This window comes from Siniperca chuatsi, linkage group LG6 (assembly GCF_020085105.1).
Source record: "Siniperca chuatsi isolate FFG_IHB_CAS linkage group LG6, ASM2008510v1, whole genome shotgun sequence".
NCBI lineage: Eukaryota > Metazoa > Chordata > Actinopteri > Centrarchiformes > Sinipercidae > Siniperca > Siniperca chuatsi.
Window position 1 is genome coordinate 22,842,357 of NC_058047.1, and position 17,644 is coordinate 22,860,000.

The 17,644-nt window shown below is 41.9% G+C and overlaps 1 protein-coding gene across 16 annotated transcripts in view; it reads left to right on the forward strand.

Moving 5' to 3' along the window:
• Positions 1 to 17,644, forward strand: part of dab1a (DAB adaptor protein 1a) — a 190,932-nt gene that overhangs the window by 135,146 nt on the left and 38,142 nt on the right. For 12 of the 16 annotated variants that reach the window (XM_044198267.1, XM_044198269.1, XM_044198264.1 and 9 more), the window contains one exon: positions 6,869 to 7,142. In XM_044198267.1, the coding sequence (XP_044054202.1) occupies positions 7,073 to 7,142 (70 nt within the window). In that variant the 5' untranslated portion in view covers positions 6,869 to 7,072. Of the gene's footprint in view, positions 1 to 3,865; positions 4,075 to 4,422; positions 4,477 to 4,638; positions 5,359 to 5,501; positions 6,260 to 6,868; positions 7,143 to 17,644 lie in introns of those variants that run through there. The other 4 variants (XM_044198265.1, XM_044198276.1, XM_044198268.1 and 1 more) reach the window with 4 other exon arrangements.

The following is a 17,644-nucleotide window of genomic DNA, read 5'->3' on the forward strand; positions in this document are numbered from 1 at the left end:
TTGACAGATGTTAAGTTAACTGCCCTATTAATGCTGCCACGTCCAAAGACATGCAGATTAGTGGAAGGAGAAAACTCCAAATTGCCAGTAGGTGTGAATGTTAGTGTGAATGGTTGTTCTTATTTTTTGTTATCCCTGTGACAGACTAACAACCTGTCGAATGTGCTCCCCACCTCGCCCTGTGTGAGCTGTGATAGGCTCCAGCCCCCTGTGACACTGCACCAGATAAGTTGGTATAGATGATGGATGGATAAAAATTCCAATGTCCATATGTGTTTGCAAACACCTGTGTGTATATATCCGAGGGTGGCTCCTGGATTATGTAATATGTACCCCTCTACTGTCTGTATGTTTTTTTGTTGTGTTTATTGTGTCAGTAGAAAATGATGCAGACACACAGTGAAGCAACACTAGTCCTGTATGTGTATCTTTATTTCCCTCTCATCCATCTATCTGTCTCTGTGTGTCTGCCTTTAGAGGCACAGTTGAAAATCGTCTGTGTGTGTGCGTTTGTCTCTGCGTGTGTGCACATGTGTGTTTATGCAACAGCATTGTGCGACACCATGATTATGTGTTTTGAATAATTGATGATTGCATCCCTCATTAAGCCTCAGTCTTCTGCTCCGGCAGTCTCCGGCTCTATTTTTATGCACCAGAATCCTCCTCTCTTTCCTTCCACTCCACAGAAGTAGCGAATCCATCACTCACTTTAGGCTCTGCTGATGGGGGTCCAGAGGGGCTGTGGGGTATCTAAATCATGTCGAGTGGACATTTTTAACAGGCCAGCAACACAATGGACTGTAGCTCTGTGATGAGGGTTTTTCCAAATCAAAGAGCGACCCCTGGCTTTAGAGCAGCTTGGGAAACACTGGTTGCAACAGGGCAAATTGTAAAATATGTCATTGTGAAGCTGTGAGTGTGAGCATGGGTACTTACTTGACTACCACTGGAAAAACTTCCAGTCCTTTTCTTTATTGTGTCTGCTGTCATTCCCTGTACATAATGTATTCATTCATTCACCCACCACCGATGCATAAAATTAAAAAAGTAAAAATGCCATGAAAATGGTATTTATTTATATTTGAAGGGTCAGGGGAAGGGTGCTCAGAGGGCACCACTTCCACATGTTGCTGAGTGTTGGGAATGAGGAACAACATGCAGCTGGTCTGGATGTGTGAAGACCATCTGAACTGATTCAGAGATTAATGGGAGAAAGGCTGCAGCAGATCTGAATAAAAAATTATCAGTTGCACCCTAAATGCAATGTTGGAGTTCAGCAAATGTGTTTTACATATGTTAATAGAAAAGATGAGAATGATGCGGACTGATGTAGTAGAATAGTAGTGTGGGGTTGAAGGAGGCAGCAAGGAGATCAGACAGACAGAGAGGTGGAATCAGAGTGCGGGTTTGTTAATAAACCTGCAGCTTCCACTGCATGAAAAAGCCTTAGACACATTGTTGAGCAGCAGGACCAATTTACATTTTAGCACATTAACAAGGCAGAGGAAACACACACACACACACACACACACACACACACACACACACAGGGGAGGTGCAGAGAGAACAAGATTCGTTTTCATCTATTTTCCCCTTAAAACATGAGAAAGGAGGAATTCCCCAAAGAGAGCACAGCGCTTTGATATCTACAGCCCCGTGTCTGTAAATAGGTTAGGTGAAGACGATGTGAGGCGTGTGTTTGTAAGTGTGTGTGCATGTTTTTGTGTTAATTTGCAATCTGCACGTGCATGTGAACCTGTCATCTTGTGGGGTATCCTATTCATGGCAGGGGATTGTGGGTGGGAAAGTGTATGTATGCGTGTATGTTTACCTTTTCCTGATAAGGCCTCTGCTGAATGTTTCATCTAGTCATTCAGGCAGGCGGGGAGCCATGTGGAGTACCTAGAGCAACTTCGTGTTTCCATGTTTCCCTCCTGCAGTGTGCTGTTGTGCTGGCTGGTGGCCTGGCTGACTGGCTGCTGAACTAGCTGCACTGCTGTTCCTATAGGCCTCCAGGCCTGCTGCAATAGCTGGTGCCATATCCACTAGACAGCTGCAGTAACAATTTTGAGGCGTTGTTTGTATGTGGTACAGATGTAACCACTAAAGTCACAATTTTTATTTTTCCTGCTCAACCTCAAGTGTCTGAAATCCAGCGCTGCTAATGTGGTGTGGGGGTGTAATGGCTATTTAGATCAGTGTCAAAAAGGCCCTTTTTACCACAGGCCTGGTATATCACACTTCAGCTGTACTAAGGTAGTGAGCTGCGATCATATGCATTTCGACAGCGGGCCTCTCAGCAGGTGATAACTGCATTGACCCATTATGTTGTGCCAAACAGTGACAGTCTTCACCCTCAACCAAATTGTACAATAGCAATGTGTGGTTGTACAGGTGGCTAGAGAGGTTTTTCATTTTTAAAGGTCTTGCTATTTTCAGCTTTTAGTACTGTACTCTACTTTTGAAGCTTCGATGCAATGTAAGATGTATGCAATGTATGTTTCTGTGTTGTTGTTGTTGCAACTAACGATTACTTTCATACTCGATTAATCTGCCGATTATTTTATGGATTAGTCGGTTAGTTATTTTTGTCTTTAAAATGTAAAATAAGAAAATAGTGAAAATGCAGATCACAATTTCCCAAATCCAAGATAACAGCTTGTTTTGCCCAGCCAACAGTCCAAAACCCCAATATTTTCAGTTTACTATTACATAAAACAAAGAAAAGGATTCTGACATTTGAAAAGCTGGAACTAGGTAATGTTTGGCAATTTGCTCAAAAAATGATCACGATTAATAAATTAATTCATTTTCTGTCAATCATTTAAGCCCTATTTTGGATCAGTTAAAACATAATACCATGGCAAATATTCTGCAAAACATGTTAGCACTAGGGTTGTTCATTACTAATTGGTGATTGATTAATTAAGAATGAGATCGATAAAAAATATTTTAACAGACAAGTTTGCAAGTTCACCTAAGTGCAATAAGTCCCAGTACCTTCTCATCTAACCAGTTCCCTGTCACTACTTCTTCTTTTACCACTATAATATGATCACCTGAAAAAGTATTCCACCAAATCTTCATCAACAAGGAGTTACAGTGAGCAGACTGTACTTCTGGCTCACCTCTGACCCCTCAGTGCATATTCTTAAATAAAAAACAGTAATAGTTCAGTCTGTTGCCAGGAGATTGTTTTTTCTCCTTATACATAGGCATCTGGCTACAGCCCTTTTTGCTGAGACTAGAATTGGATTAGTCTCATTATATTGTCCTCAAGAAAACGTGTTAGTTGAGCAGAATTATTATGTTTAATCTTTTGAATTTTGTTTGGCTATTTGTTGAAGAATGACAGGCAGAGCGGGAGCAGCAGTTTTGAGTGACAGAATGATTTCTTTTTATTTAATTTAGGATTCAAATACCTAATTTACTCTGGTTATGTTGTGAAAATAGCCCATGTCAATTGTTTAAATAAAGCTTTCATTAAGATAAAGCATTATTTTATATATTTTGAGCTTTTAATGATTAATCAGTTAATGATCATTTAGTTGGCTGTGGTTTGATTATGGAAATTACTTACAATTTTCATCCCTAGTTGGCACCTGTATCATAAACCATCCTGAACAGTCTGTTTTGCAATTTAAAGCATTTAATCATCACCCCCACCATTTTGTTCTATGCTAATCTCTTAATAAATGTGAGATAAATGTCACTGCACTTCACTTATTGTTGGCTGAGTATTGGACAAAGTGAAGTGACATGCAGCGCTTATCTGGGTGTGACACTGAACTTTAACCCACAGCTCATATTCTCCAGTCCTTTCTTTTTCTTATCTCTCCCTCTTCCTCTCCCTCTCTCTGTCTTTCTCTGTTGCACACACGCACAAACAGTCTATTAACTCATTCACCCATTAGTACGTCCTCTAACCTGCCATTAGTTGATCTTTCACCCTTTCTTCTGTTCTTTTCCGTTACGCTCCATTTCATTCTTCACCGCTCTCCGTCTCTCCCTGAGTTGGTCAAGCTACCGGAGTTAAGTGGACTCTGTATTTTACCTACTACAGATCATAAACTGGTAGGCCTCAATATTTCATATCATTAGTTTTTGCTGTTGAGGTAAATCTTTGTTTTTTTTCAGATAGAATGGTCTTGGATTGACATTTATTTCTTTCTTTGGTCTGCTGGTTGACATTCATTTGACATTTCAAGGTGCGTTTAACCAACTGGGTAGCTAAAACTAGGAGCATTTGATTGTGTCTGATTGTTAATGTAGTTTAAAGAAAGATTGTTCATTTACCATTCATACATCTGAACCATGACAGAATGTAACATGGACCTTTGGTACACGCAGTCATGGTTATTCATCAACAAGAGAAATGTGTTGCTGATAAAGGCTCTGCATTGGTGTCAGGATACCAAGGTGGTGTTGGTGAAGGTGGCGTGGCAGTAGATGGACAGAGTACAGGTAGTGAGAAAGGTAGTGTAGAGGTGGTCTCTATGATTATTCATTATTGAAATGGCAGAGAGCTGAATGAGTGGAGCTGCTAATCTAACTCTGAGCCTGATGGACAGAACACAATTACCCTGAGAGTTAGAGGTGGAAGAGAGAGGGGAGGGTAGCGAGCAGCTGCCCCCCCCTTTCTACTTTTCTTGCTTTCTTTATTTTTTCTTTCCTGTCGCCTGGCAGACTTTACTGTAGCTGCAGATGATTTCTGGGCATTAAGCTCCTGTTGGCAGCATCCTGTTTATCAAGTCACACGCTCACATACAGGGGAGTTCACACACACACACACACACACACACAGGCAGATCCTCACATCACCCGCTCGTGCTTGTTGGCAGCGGCTCATTTAGGGACGTCCAATTTACTGTTCGTTCCCTTCTCCTCCTTTCCTCCAGTCCGTGTCTCCTTTGGTATGGCTTCAGATTGCTGTCTAAATCCAGACACACTAAGCCATGTTCACAGCCCACTCTGCTGCTACTTTTAGCTTGTGCGCTGATTCCAGGTCAAACCGCCACTACAGTGTTCACGATGGCTTTTGATGGTGCTGCTCTTTCCTTCATGTTGTCTGTGTGTGTGTGCGAGGCAGGGGATTTGTACAGCTGAAGCAAGACATAGACTGCTTTTTTGAGAAATTAGCTTGTTCTCCCCACCAGGGACTGTAGCTTAGATGTAGAACTCTTCCCCGACTCTCCGGAGAAGCAACCATATGTCTGGAGCCTTAGAGAAGTCTGGAGAGTGATGCTGCAGCAGATTTTTCATTTTTAGCCTCAGAGTCTCGTTTCTTGCTCATTTTCACCAGTGGACTAATGGCTGTTTTGCTTGCAATGGCTGGATGAGTTGTACTTCTTCAACTAAGTGAGTAGTGCTCTCATAGGAGCAATTTAGCAGACAGAAAATGAACTCTAAACTAATTTTTTTCTTTATATTTTGGATTATACACTCAATGTATCTTTGAATCTTGTTTTTTGTAGTTGTAGAATAAAAGCTGGTATTTTCTGGGTTAAGGCAGCGAGGGGGTTTCTAGACTGCTTCTCTTCTGGTCCAAGTCGAGGATTAACAGACTGCCTTTCTTAAACACAAGCTCTAGATGCTGCCTGAAAGACTTCACAGCTCGAGAAGAACAAATTCAGAGAACAAAAAGGAAAGAGAAGAGAGGGACAGAGGGGGACATGTTCAGGGTTAGAGCTGAAGCCACTCAAACTCCTTTCTTTCTGTTCTGATTTAACTTCCTTGGGCTTTTTTCTCTCCCCTTTTACCCCTTGCTCATTATCTTACTCACCCTTCTATGTTCCCTCACCCCTCACTTTCTTTCCACTCTGTTCATTTCTCTTCCCTCTAACCCATCTCTTCATACACACTCTCTCTCCATCCATTTGGTGGAACAGTGCTGCTGATAATGCCTGTAATTGGAGTGACTCACACTTTTCCAGTGTGTTTGGACCAGATAAAGAATATTGTCAGCATTTTGCCGACATGGCCTCTGCTGGCAGAATTAAATGGACTCTGTTCTGTCTGCAGCAAATTAAAAGCCTCTCAATTCATCTGCTCTCGCCCGAGGCTCACAGGGGCCTCCTATTCACACAGAAACACCGTGGAGAGGGGGAGGAAGAGAATAAGAGAGATTTCCCTCTTCCCCAAGAAGCACCAGTCTTTTCGTTTTGTTCAAGTCTGCACTCAGCCACTGTTGGATGGAGACGGAGAGAGAAAGAGAGGTCAAGACTGATAGTCTAAGGAGAGGTGAAGAGCAGCTCCGAAGGTAGTCAGATTCATTATTCAGCATGTCAACACGCAGCTGTCTCCTGTTGTCTTTGTACTTTAGCGTCTCTGTGTAAGAAAGGAGCTTGTCTGCATTTGTGTGTGCATGTAAATGTGTGTGTGTGTTTTCATGCATTCAAGCGACCATGTTAAAGTGTGGATCTGAGTGTTTTTGGCTGCTAGGTTATAGTAGTCGCTGCCAGTCAACACTTCAGAATAAAGTAGCAGATGGGCAAAGAAGGGACAGAATGTTGGGGCCAGAGGGACCCATCAGGCACTGGACATGGCCCAGGAAGGGCAACGAGTGCGGTAGTAGCGGTAAAGGAAATTTACAGATTCATATAACCTGGTTTATTAATTTTGGTCAACTTTGCTGTTGGTAATAATAACTTTGGAACCACCAAGTCCTTGCAGACACCCATTATTGACAGGAAGCAGGAAGTTTAGAGCAGGTTTCTCCAGTCCGTTACCATGGGCAACATCCACTCAAGGCTCTGATCAGAAACAAGCTCATTCTCATGCCTGCTGAGAACTCTTGCTAGGTTTCGCCCGTCAAGAGTAAACACAACCTAACGGAAGCAAATCTCTTTCTTCCTCTCTTTCTCCCCAGCTCTCTGTGGGTGTGTGTGGGATGTTGTGTCAGGGCTAAAGCCCATCCCTCTCCCATGAGCCTGTGTGCCCACACACACACCTGGCGCCTCCACACACACACCCGGCGCCCACGCACGCACAGCCGGCACTGACGCTGTGAACTGGACCCTCGGAGCCCAGCGGAGCCAAGCGGAGCGGAGTCTAGCCCAGTTGGAGCCTGAGGATGTCAACAGAGACAGAGCTACAGCCAGCGGTCAGGCCCAGCAGCGTCAGACGGGACTCCAAGAGGAAAGGTAAAAGTACACTATCACACCTGTTGTACAGTTTGAAACTCTTCTGGGTTGTAGTGAAATCAATTTACTCATTACTCTACGACGAAAGAAATCCCTTTACTACTACTACTTTGCTTACTTTTAGATTAGGACCAAATCCTAACCTGTTATTGGTACTTTGGTCAGAATTTGTACAGATTCTACCGTAGATCTGGGCACCATGTTCAAGCCAGCTGAAAACAAAAACAATCCTAGTCTTTTTACCAGTGGTGTAGGCATTCCCGCCATTATCTGTAACGAGACACGGTTCTTCTGCAAGCTTCATGTCGGTCATGTGGGTCCTCTGCCATGTTGTTCTTTCTCCTGGCAACAGGACCTGTGATACAGGTTTGAATTCAGTGCGTCGTAGCATAATTCTGTTGAGATTGCAGTTGTAATGCAGTAATATAATATTCATCAGGTCAGTGTTTGTAATGTAATCAGTGAAAATCAAAATGTAATGTGTTACATTGATGAATTACTGAGAACAATATATTGCAAAAATTAATTAACCCTCTAAAAAACTATTGTTAGACACATTGGTATACACAAACACCCTTGTCAGCTACTTTTTTCTCTTTAATAATTTTGTCTTGATTTGCTGATGATGGATTCGGGTCAGACAACAGAATGCAGGGCTGCTGTTGTTCATAGCTAATTAACAGTTGCGGGGGTATTACGGTACAGTAGGTTGCTACCAAACAGGTGCAGGGATGTTGTGGTTGGTGAGTAGCAAACAGATCCAGGTGTGAAAAGCTCCAGAGGCAGGTAGCTAGCAGGTGTATGAGAGCAGGCCTGGGTGGTCTCAGAGCAGAGGTGATGCCAGGGGCCAGGCTGGCAGCCATCACCCAGCTGCTCAGTGCCACCTGCCCGACTGCGAGAGTGACGCCTAGCATTCTCTGAATAAGCATCTGATTGATGTAGCAAAAACTCTGGACACTGTCGGGAACAACACTTAATGGATGCACACAACCACACAGAAGCACACACACGTGTACACACACACACACACACACACACACACTCACTATCACCGGCAGCAGATGCCTCATTGCACACGGTGCGCTTCAGCCCCTGCAAACAAGCGTTGGTTCCCTCATACACAGTGTGTGAGGGAAGGCTGAATGCCTCTCATGTCCTATTTAGAAACAGTATTGTTCTGCTGCAATGGAGATCATGTTCATCATTCAGACTGCTCTCCATATGTGGGGATATGCAGACACACACGCACACATACACACACACACACACACACACACACACACACACACTGGGACTGGGATTAAAGCCCAGAAGAGCATATGAGAGGAAAGATGAATGGTTTGCCTTCAGCATTCAGACTTGAGGGTTTTTAGCTTCTTCTCTCATCTCTCTCTCTCTCTCGCTCACGCGCACACACACACACACACACACACACACACACACACACACACACACACACACACACACCTTACACCTTGACTCTTTTTTTTATGGTATGTAGAATTTACTCGGCTACAGAGTCGTCAAGCTGGGCTCACACAGAGTACTCATCTCTGTTCTGATCTGGGTCATTCTTCCCAACAGACTCACATGTGTACACACACACATAGATACACACATACACACACACACACACTCAGCAGGGTGATGAAAGTCAAATGCAATCATATACCACACACAAGCAATGAGTGTGCTCTGGGAATAGGAAACTTGGATAATATTCCTGTTGTTGTGCATCATGTGTATGACCTGAAACTCCTGGGTACATACAGGACATACACACATTTCTGTTTCTATCTGGCCCCCTACTTTCTGTCTCTTTCGAGTAGCTGGATTTGAATGAAAATGAATCTACTGACTAGCTGATCATCATTAGGGTGTAAATGGCGGCTTCGCTGTTGTGAGAATCCCAGCAGGATAGTCCTTCACTCTTGTAATATCCTTCCTCTCCCTCCTCATCCTCCTCCGCCCACTGCTCTGACTTCTAAATGACCTTGCCCTGAATGAGTGAGACACAGAGGAGAGACTGATCACGAAGAGAGAGAGACTGAGAGAGACTAATGAGTCAGCGTGAAGGAGAGTTGTTTAATCTTGGGCCTTTGTTTCACAGTTCTGTGGTGAAGAATGCAATGAAAAAGACTATGGGACTGCTGCGTGTTACACATTAATCACAAGATGGTGTGTGCCTGGGTCTTTGTGTCAGTGTATATCTGTGGGTTTTTGAGTGCACGTGTGTTTTTTTTGTACGTACAATTACGTTTCATTGGCGAGTTCGGGTCATTCTTCTAAGAGAACTTTTGTCTCTACCAGAAGGTTTTTATTGAATTACCATGACAAGATAGAGATAACCTTTGACCTTTTGCATTTACATGACCTGAGCTGAATAACTGTGGCTTTTTGCTTCCTCTGACAATGAATTAGTCAGTCTTATTGGTCAGGCTCAATTCTTGAAGTATAATAATAGTCTTCATTAATCCTCAGTAAATCCAGAAAGATTATATCTCTCCACCCCACCTCTCTGATTTTCTCTCTCCACCCCTGCCTCGTTGCCCCCCCACCTCTTTTACTTGTGTACTTGCAAGTCATAATGATTCCAATATTAATGTAGGTGGTCATTTAGACCACTGGTTGCCAACCTTTTAGGCTTGTGACCCTTTATAGCAAAGCAATGCCTGCTCACGATCCCCCATCACAGGTTGCACATATATGTGAACATTTGAACAGTTCAAATGAAATTACCTGACAGTTGAATAGTTTTTAGTGGCCTGAAGAGGTCAAACTCTCCAGTATGTTACATGAAAAAAATGAAAGAAAACTCTTTTGTGTAGCAGAAATGCACTCAGTGGTCCCTTTATTAGGTACACCTGTGCAATTTAATGCAATGCAGTACAACAGCCCTGGCATAACATGTCGAAGCGCATAATGTCTTTATGGTGTTGTTCTGAACTACTGTATGGTTTCTATGGTTTTTTGTCCTTTCCATTTACAATCACGAGGGGGGCAGAATATAAGAAACACCTCAATATGATGCAGTCCAATACAACACCATCACTGACTATGACCTCAGTGCTAAAAGAGAATTGAAGTAAAACCTGGCTCTATAACAGTTCTATGACAAAAACTGAACATTATAGGCATCATAAAAGTAGACTTTATGGCAGAACTGGTGTACTGGATTGCATTACACTGACCCTCAGGTTAGGAATCATTAACTTAGGCTTTCACAAGATGTGCAGTGCTGTTCATGTTCCTGTCTGTCTATTGCAACCTTAAAGTTATGCAAAGAGATACCACACCAGTAAGATGCCTAGAGTGCATATTTGTTAATTAGTTTTTTAAAAGGAAACACATTTTGATATTCTTCATTATCAATAAAACATAGAATTGACAGTCTGCCAGTGCAAACACACATTTATGTGAATGTCAAATTAGAGCAGCGAGCCAATTTGACATTTGTGAAGAGCCCAACAGCAGCACACAGTTTTGTTTCCACTTAAAACTTTTTCATCTCAGCGCCCACCTTGCTAATGAAGTACGACGAACCATGGACGCCTTACTCTGGGGAATCTTTGAATCGCATTTCCCACTTTCACCGTTCAAGCAAATCATTCTGGCATTACAACGTAGGATTTCAGCAACACTGCATTTTGTCAAATGTAGTGTAATTAATATGATTACAGATTACACTTAAGCTGTTCATCCTCCAGAGGATTTCAACGCAAAACAGGGTACAAAGATTGCTCTGTTAAGCTGGCACAGAGACAGTGGCGTTTTATTTTGCAGTATTCTAATTTAGTACAGTTGTATAACTGTAATTACTGTAATTGTCTGCAGTATTCACAGTTGATGCAGTGTGAAGTTCAATTTCTATAGTGGCTCCATTCTGACAAAACTAAACAAAAAGCGTGAATAAAGATACAGCTCAAAATAGTGAAATACCACTATATAAACTGTGCTGATTTTGGCATTTCTCTGTGAAGCTGGCATTGTGCCTGTAGTGTTGTTACAATATGTACAGACATTATCAGAGTTGTGAATGAATATCTGAGGCTAGCCAAATGTTGGTAAATTGTGACTATGATTGGTAAGCTTGTCTACCCAAGCAGCCACTTTGGCAGGTAACCAGCAATCATTTGGATGGCATTCATTTCTAAGACCCTACTTGTAAACATAGCAACACTGACTTTTGTATTTTTGGGTTTATCGCCCACTCTGGCCAACAGATGATAAAGTTTTTTTCTTTTCTATTTGCAGTATTGTATTTTATAACATCATTAAATTTTCAAATAAAACGTTCACTGATGCGTGTCTGTCTTTCATGATGTGACACAGAATATGATTACAAGTTATAATAACTTCCGCTGCTGTCAACACACACAGTCAACTGTCATCACAACTCTGAAAAATCACGACTCTCCCACAATGGGATTTGGATGAGGATGTGTGGGAGGGTGTTTCTACAGTGTAGCTGGCAGCCAACAGCATGAAAAGAGTGGTTAAGGGTTATAGCTGTGCAGCTGTTAGCCTTTGTGTGCGTGTGGATGTGTGCGTGAGTGTGTTTGCTCATCTCTGGTGTGCGATTAGCAAACACATTATCTTCTTCGTGTGGATATTATGCACACATCCAGTCTATCTGGCACAATCACCGCAGCCATTTACTCTGATATCTTTCCCTGGGGAATCTTAGAGCACAAACAACGGTATTTTGCATGTGTGTGTGTGGTGCATGTGTTTGTGTGTGTGACTTCTATGAGAGGTAATCAGATCTGTTCCCTCCAATCAGACAGAGATTGAATTGAATTGGCTGTCTGCTGTTGTGGTTGACAGGGGAGGCCAATAGTGGATACGGGAGCGATAGAAGACAAAAACAACACTCACTAGCAGATAGTGGCACACACTTTCCAAACGTGGCTTTTCCATCACTAAAACTATATTTAGAGATAACTGCCTCCTCCCTGTCCTCTCCTGCTATCTGCTGCCCTTCTCTACCATCAGGTTATATCTGGAAAATTAGTTACCTATCCATTCTGCTGTCTACTCTTTCACCAGTCTGTGCTCTCATCTTACCCATCTAATTATCCATCCACTTTTTTCAGCACTATAATAACATTTAGGATGGAAGGTAAGGATGGCGAAATGTGATCAATGCTATTGCCAGGCAGGCATCTCATTCCACAAACCCACATCTTCTTTCTGTGCAGCAGCTCCAAAGACACACTCTTCTGCCCCTATTCCTGAATGTTAAAAAAATATTTTCAAATTCAAATGTGACCATGGCGAATAAGCACTCAAAACACCTGACTCAGAGAGAAATATATATTTTAGTTAAAGCCTTTTATTTGCTTTCCTGAGTCTTGGACTATATATATATATATGTGTGTGTGTGTGGCTGCGGTAGCTTGTGTACTCTGTGATCCTCTCAGTATGTTCAGCTTAGTCCTCTCCTCCACACTAGTTGGTGTGGCTTTGCCCACCGCATCACTAACTACAGTCTCCATAGCAACAGTTTGCTCCCTGCTCATAATTTGCACAAAAGGAAAACGTCCCAATGTCACACACAGGCCCTAATAGAGGCCAATACTCTCACCCTGCTGTGCTGGCTGAAGGACTGTGCATTGAAAGGACATTTCTCATTTGTTAGACGTTGACATGCTGCTGTTTTCTATTTCACAAACAGAGCGGTCTGTACAGAGCTTACCTAAGAAACATCAGTACTATGAGTCATAGCAAAATCTATATTGTTAATTATTTTATGTCTTGTTAGGCAAAAAATATTGCGTACTTCAATTTTCTTGTTCGTGAAGGTGATTTATAATCTGAAATCTGAAATCACAAAAGTCATCTCGTTTTAAAGTAGAAAATCATGTCAAAGTGTTTTTCAGATTTATTGTTAATAATTATGTTAGATTGAAAGGAAGAAAAAAGGTTGTTGGAGAAACTGAAGTGCTCCTTTAACCTCCGAGCCTGTGAGTGGGCAGGCCTGTGTACATGTTTGATTGACAGCCATGCCAGCAGTTTGTAAAAAAAATTCCACCACAGGATCTTTCCCAGAGGACGAAGAACCTTTTGAGGAACTCAGGAACTAAATCTGCATTTTGACCGGAACAACCAGGAACTAAATTTAGTTCCTGAACAATAGTTTCAGGTGTAAAAGAAGGCCTTCTTCAAAGGGGTAATACTTTCCAAAGGTTCAGAAACTTTTATTAATTAATTAGCATCTAAACTGACCTATCTTGGTAAGTTGATAAGCTGTTCAAAGTGCTACAGATGACAAGCTAATGAGTCTGCAAAATTATGTTAGCAGTGCACTTTTCCTTCAGTCGATGTTTGTGTGCTACACAAGATACAGTATTTGTACATGCTTGTAGATAAGACAGTAATAAGCTAGTGTGGGTTGCGCTTTAAAGTCCATGGCACTTCCTGTTTGTGTTAGTCAGTGTCACCATGAGCCACGGTGGCACTGCCATGACAAAAAAATATTAATAACTGCAATGCCCCCGGTTTGATTCTGGCTGTAGACCTTTGTCTCATTACATATCCCTAACTCTCTTCCTATATTTCCAATCTGTTTCTACACTGTAACTATATAATAAAAGGACAAAAACCAAAGAAAAAAGTATTATATATAAATTTCTCCCTTTCTTTGTACTGATTTTCTTTCTCAAAAGAGACTACAGGACATGTAATTTACAAAGCAGATCTGTGTGCTGTTAACAGAAACAAAAACTAGCAGTTTAATTTCAGTTGGACTTAAAGGATGATGACGATGATCGTATGTACACAGTGAGGAGATAAGAGAAAGTTAGAGACATAGAGAGACACTCTGGCAGATGGCAGAGCTTCCTTTTCCTTTTCATGCTGTATGATGTTCTTCAGTCTTCCTTTGCTCCATCCCTCTCTTCCAAGACCCCGGCTGAGTGAATGAAGGGAAGGGGTTCATTATGCAAGATGAGACACAGAAAGATAGAGAGCGGAAGGACAACAACTTCAAGTGGTTCCATAGTTTGGCAGAGATGACAGACATGAGAGAAAACTTTGTTCTGGCACACTCGCCTTGGCATGAAAGGAGGACTGCTGTGTTTTGACGAGTTACCTGTGTTTCCTAATGCTTTGAAAGAAAGGCCTCTAGTGTTTCGACAGCCACACACCACACCCACACACGTACATAAACACACACGGACATACACAAACACGCTCACCTCCAGTTCACACAGACTGTGGGATTTAGGAAACAAATAGTTTTGACACTTTTCAGTCAGATGGGTCTTTTAGTGTTTGAACAGACTAAATAGTGTGTGTGTGAATTCAGGTTAGAGACTAACAGAGGAATGACAAAGTGTGAGGTGCTATTTCTACTTTCTTTGATGACAAGAAGTATTTGGTGGAGCCCACAATTCAGGGCTCAGAGAACTACTTGATCTTCTTTTGCAGCTCTATATGAACATCTATGCCAAGGTGGAATTGAGCGTATGTGTGTGTGTGTGTGTGTGTGTGTGTGTGTGTGTGTGTGTGTGTGTGTGTGTGTGTGTGTGTGCAGCTCAGTGGCGACCGACAGTGCAGTCCATGGGGGGAACCGCTTCAGCGTTGCATGACAGGATGCTAGCGGCTTGTTTACACAGCCCACTCTCTGATGCCGTCAGAGCCCAGAAAACACACAACTGCACACACAAACAAAACACATGCACACACATATGCAGATAGACACAGTTACATGCACACACGCAGGCCATGTTCCCCTTCGTTAGTGAGACCAATTACCTTGTAATTAAAGCCAGGGCGAGAAACGAGCTTTACCACCAAGAGTCCTGCATACATACAGAGGGAGTCAACAGGATTGAGAATGGCCTCATGCTAGCAGAGCTGTCGTTGGCTTTTTATTCAATTGGGAGAACATTGAAAAGGATGAGATGAAACGAAAGGGTAGATGAAGTGATTAAATCACCTTATTATCCTCTACAAAATGCTGTGTTCTGTTGTATGTTTATGTGTGTGTGTGTGTGTGTGTGTGTGTGTGTGTGTGTGTGTGTGTGTGTGTGTGTGTGTTTGTTTGTGTGTTATATGAAATTCATTTTCTCAGATGAAAACAGGACTCAGATGACCGCTGCCATCCCCATCCCATCATCAAAGTTCCATTTAGATTGCAGTCTTAATCAACAAGGTGTTGTACATACAGCAAATTCAGTTTCATTTTGCTAACATCAGCTGAGTGCTTTTTCCAGATTACACAGTACATCTTATTATGGTGAAAGTAATAAACAAAACTCAGAACATACACGCTCTGAAAACAACTTTGCCACTGTGAATGCAACCATGCCGAAGAGTATACAGGCACAGAGCAAGGAGTTGTTCTGTTTTGCTCTTTGTGCCGTATTAAAAGCTTCAAGCATTTCCTAAAATTCTACTTCTCTGCATACCAGTAAGTCAGCAATAAAATTAACTCTTGCTGCAGCCTCACAAAATCCTCAGCGGACTTGTGGCTGGATATAAAGATCAATGCAAAAAAATAAAATAAATAACAAGCACAAAACTCATCCAGGCCCATGGCGAGTGTGTGCATATTGAAGACAATGACTCTTTTACAGCTCAATACAGCAAAATTTGTGTGGTAAAGCTGGGAGATATAGTTAACATCTCAATATTTTTAAGCTTTATTAAAGGATAATAGATCAATAATTTTAGTGAACCAGCATTTAATAAATTCCATTAGATTTACACACATCAGTAGAAGCATTAGAAGATGGCGTACATCTATGAACTTTTTGTTGTTGTCCTGCTTCTTCTCAAACATTTTAAGTCTGAGTTCAGGGGTCGAAAATGCTAGAGATCAGTCAAATAGTCGTGTTTGAAGCTGTGAGAGCAACAGAACAATGTGACCACAGGCACAATGTCTTACAGAGGGACAGCAGTAGAAATATAGCAGATCAGTGTGGTATAGCATTACAGAATGACACCAAGCCCTGTAAAGGTAAGTGAGAAAGAGTAGCAGAAATGAGTTACCCTCAAACACAAAACGAATTTGCCTGTTAAGAATGTTGTCTTGCACGTTCAATATAAGGGTAAAATTAAAAATAATTTAAAAGTCAATTCTGAATGGCAATTGTTTTATTTACAAATGGCATACAAACACCATATTTGCTATTTATACCAGTTGCCTACATGACTTTACTTTCTAGTTAAGGTATTAAAAGTGCCTGTGCTGTGCAATACTATAAAAATAAGTTATTGAAAAAAGTCTCCTTAAAGGTGTCTGTCTTCCCCAAACTCCCACCATACACATGTCAAAAGTTTTCTCTGTCTGCTTTTCCAAAGTGACCTTGATATAGGGTGTGGGTGTTTCTGAGTGTGTGTGTGTGTGTGTGTGTGTGTGTGTGTGTGTGTGTGTATGTGTGGGACGGTAATGGGAAGTGCGTTGCGTCTGTCCCTGACGTATTTTTCAGCTCTAATGTTTTTCTGCCACAGAGGATAGCTGGATGCCTCAGGACACATGTGCGTGCACAACACAGTTTCATGCACAGACAGCTGTGCCCCCTGTCATCCAGGTCAGAGCACTGGGTGGAGGGGAGATGGCGCTGGGGAAAAGGGGAAAGAAATAGAGGTGGAGAGAAAAGGAATGTTGGGATGAGAGGCAAAAAAGGGGCAGAGAATAAAAATTAGACCATTATAGCTCTTTGAGATTGTCCAGAAGTCTTACTTTACTTCAACTCTAAAGCCACCTTCTACAGGTGAGCCACCGCTTTCTTCTAGCATAGATTCCAAATGACTAATAATGATAAGACAGATAAATGATATAAAAACCCACAGGCAGTACATGAACTAAATACATCTTAGTGTAAACTTCACATATTTTAGCAAACTACTTGAAAGCTCAAAATAAGCATCTTCATGTGGTAAACTCAGCAGCAGTGATGCTGCAATTAAGACATCACATGCACATCAGCAAAGGCAGAGCACTCATTTATTTGATGAGTGGCAACAGTACTTTATCATCTCACGTTACACTTGGCGTTTCACTTCAGCAACTATGGCTATGTTTTTGTAATGTGTGCATATGCGTATTCTTAGTGAAGTGCGAGCTTTTGTTTGACAAATCAATCGGCCAGAATTAAGCATGGAGCTGAGGGGGAAACTTGTTGTTTTCTTGGCACATGCTGTTTGTGGGTTTAAAAGAGTCTGTGTGAGAGCGGGTATGAGTGAGTGCTTCTTCTGAACAAGTCTCTGATAGGTAAAGAAAGCACAAAAAAACCCCACACACTTTCTCACACATTCGGCAGCAGGGTTTAGAAGCAGGATTAATTGGAGACTAACTGCCGTGTTCCCTCATGTGCTGTTGAGTGTTTGTTGGGAACCATCCCAGCTGTAGTTAAGAGCCTCTGGGTGCTTCTTCATCTGGAGCACAGTGAAACAAGCTACACACTTTACCAGCCACTACAAACAATACAAGGCCTGCTGAAAATAAATAGTGGAATCAGCTTTTGTGCCACCAACATCACTTCTGAGAAATA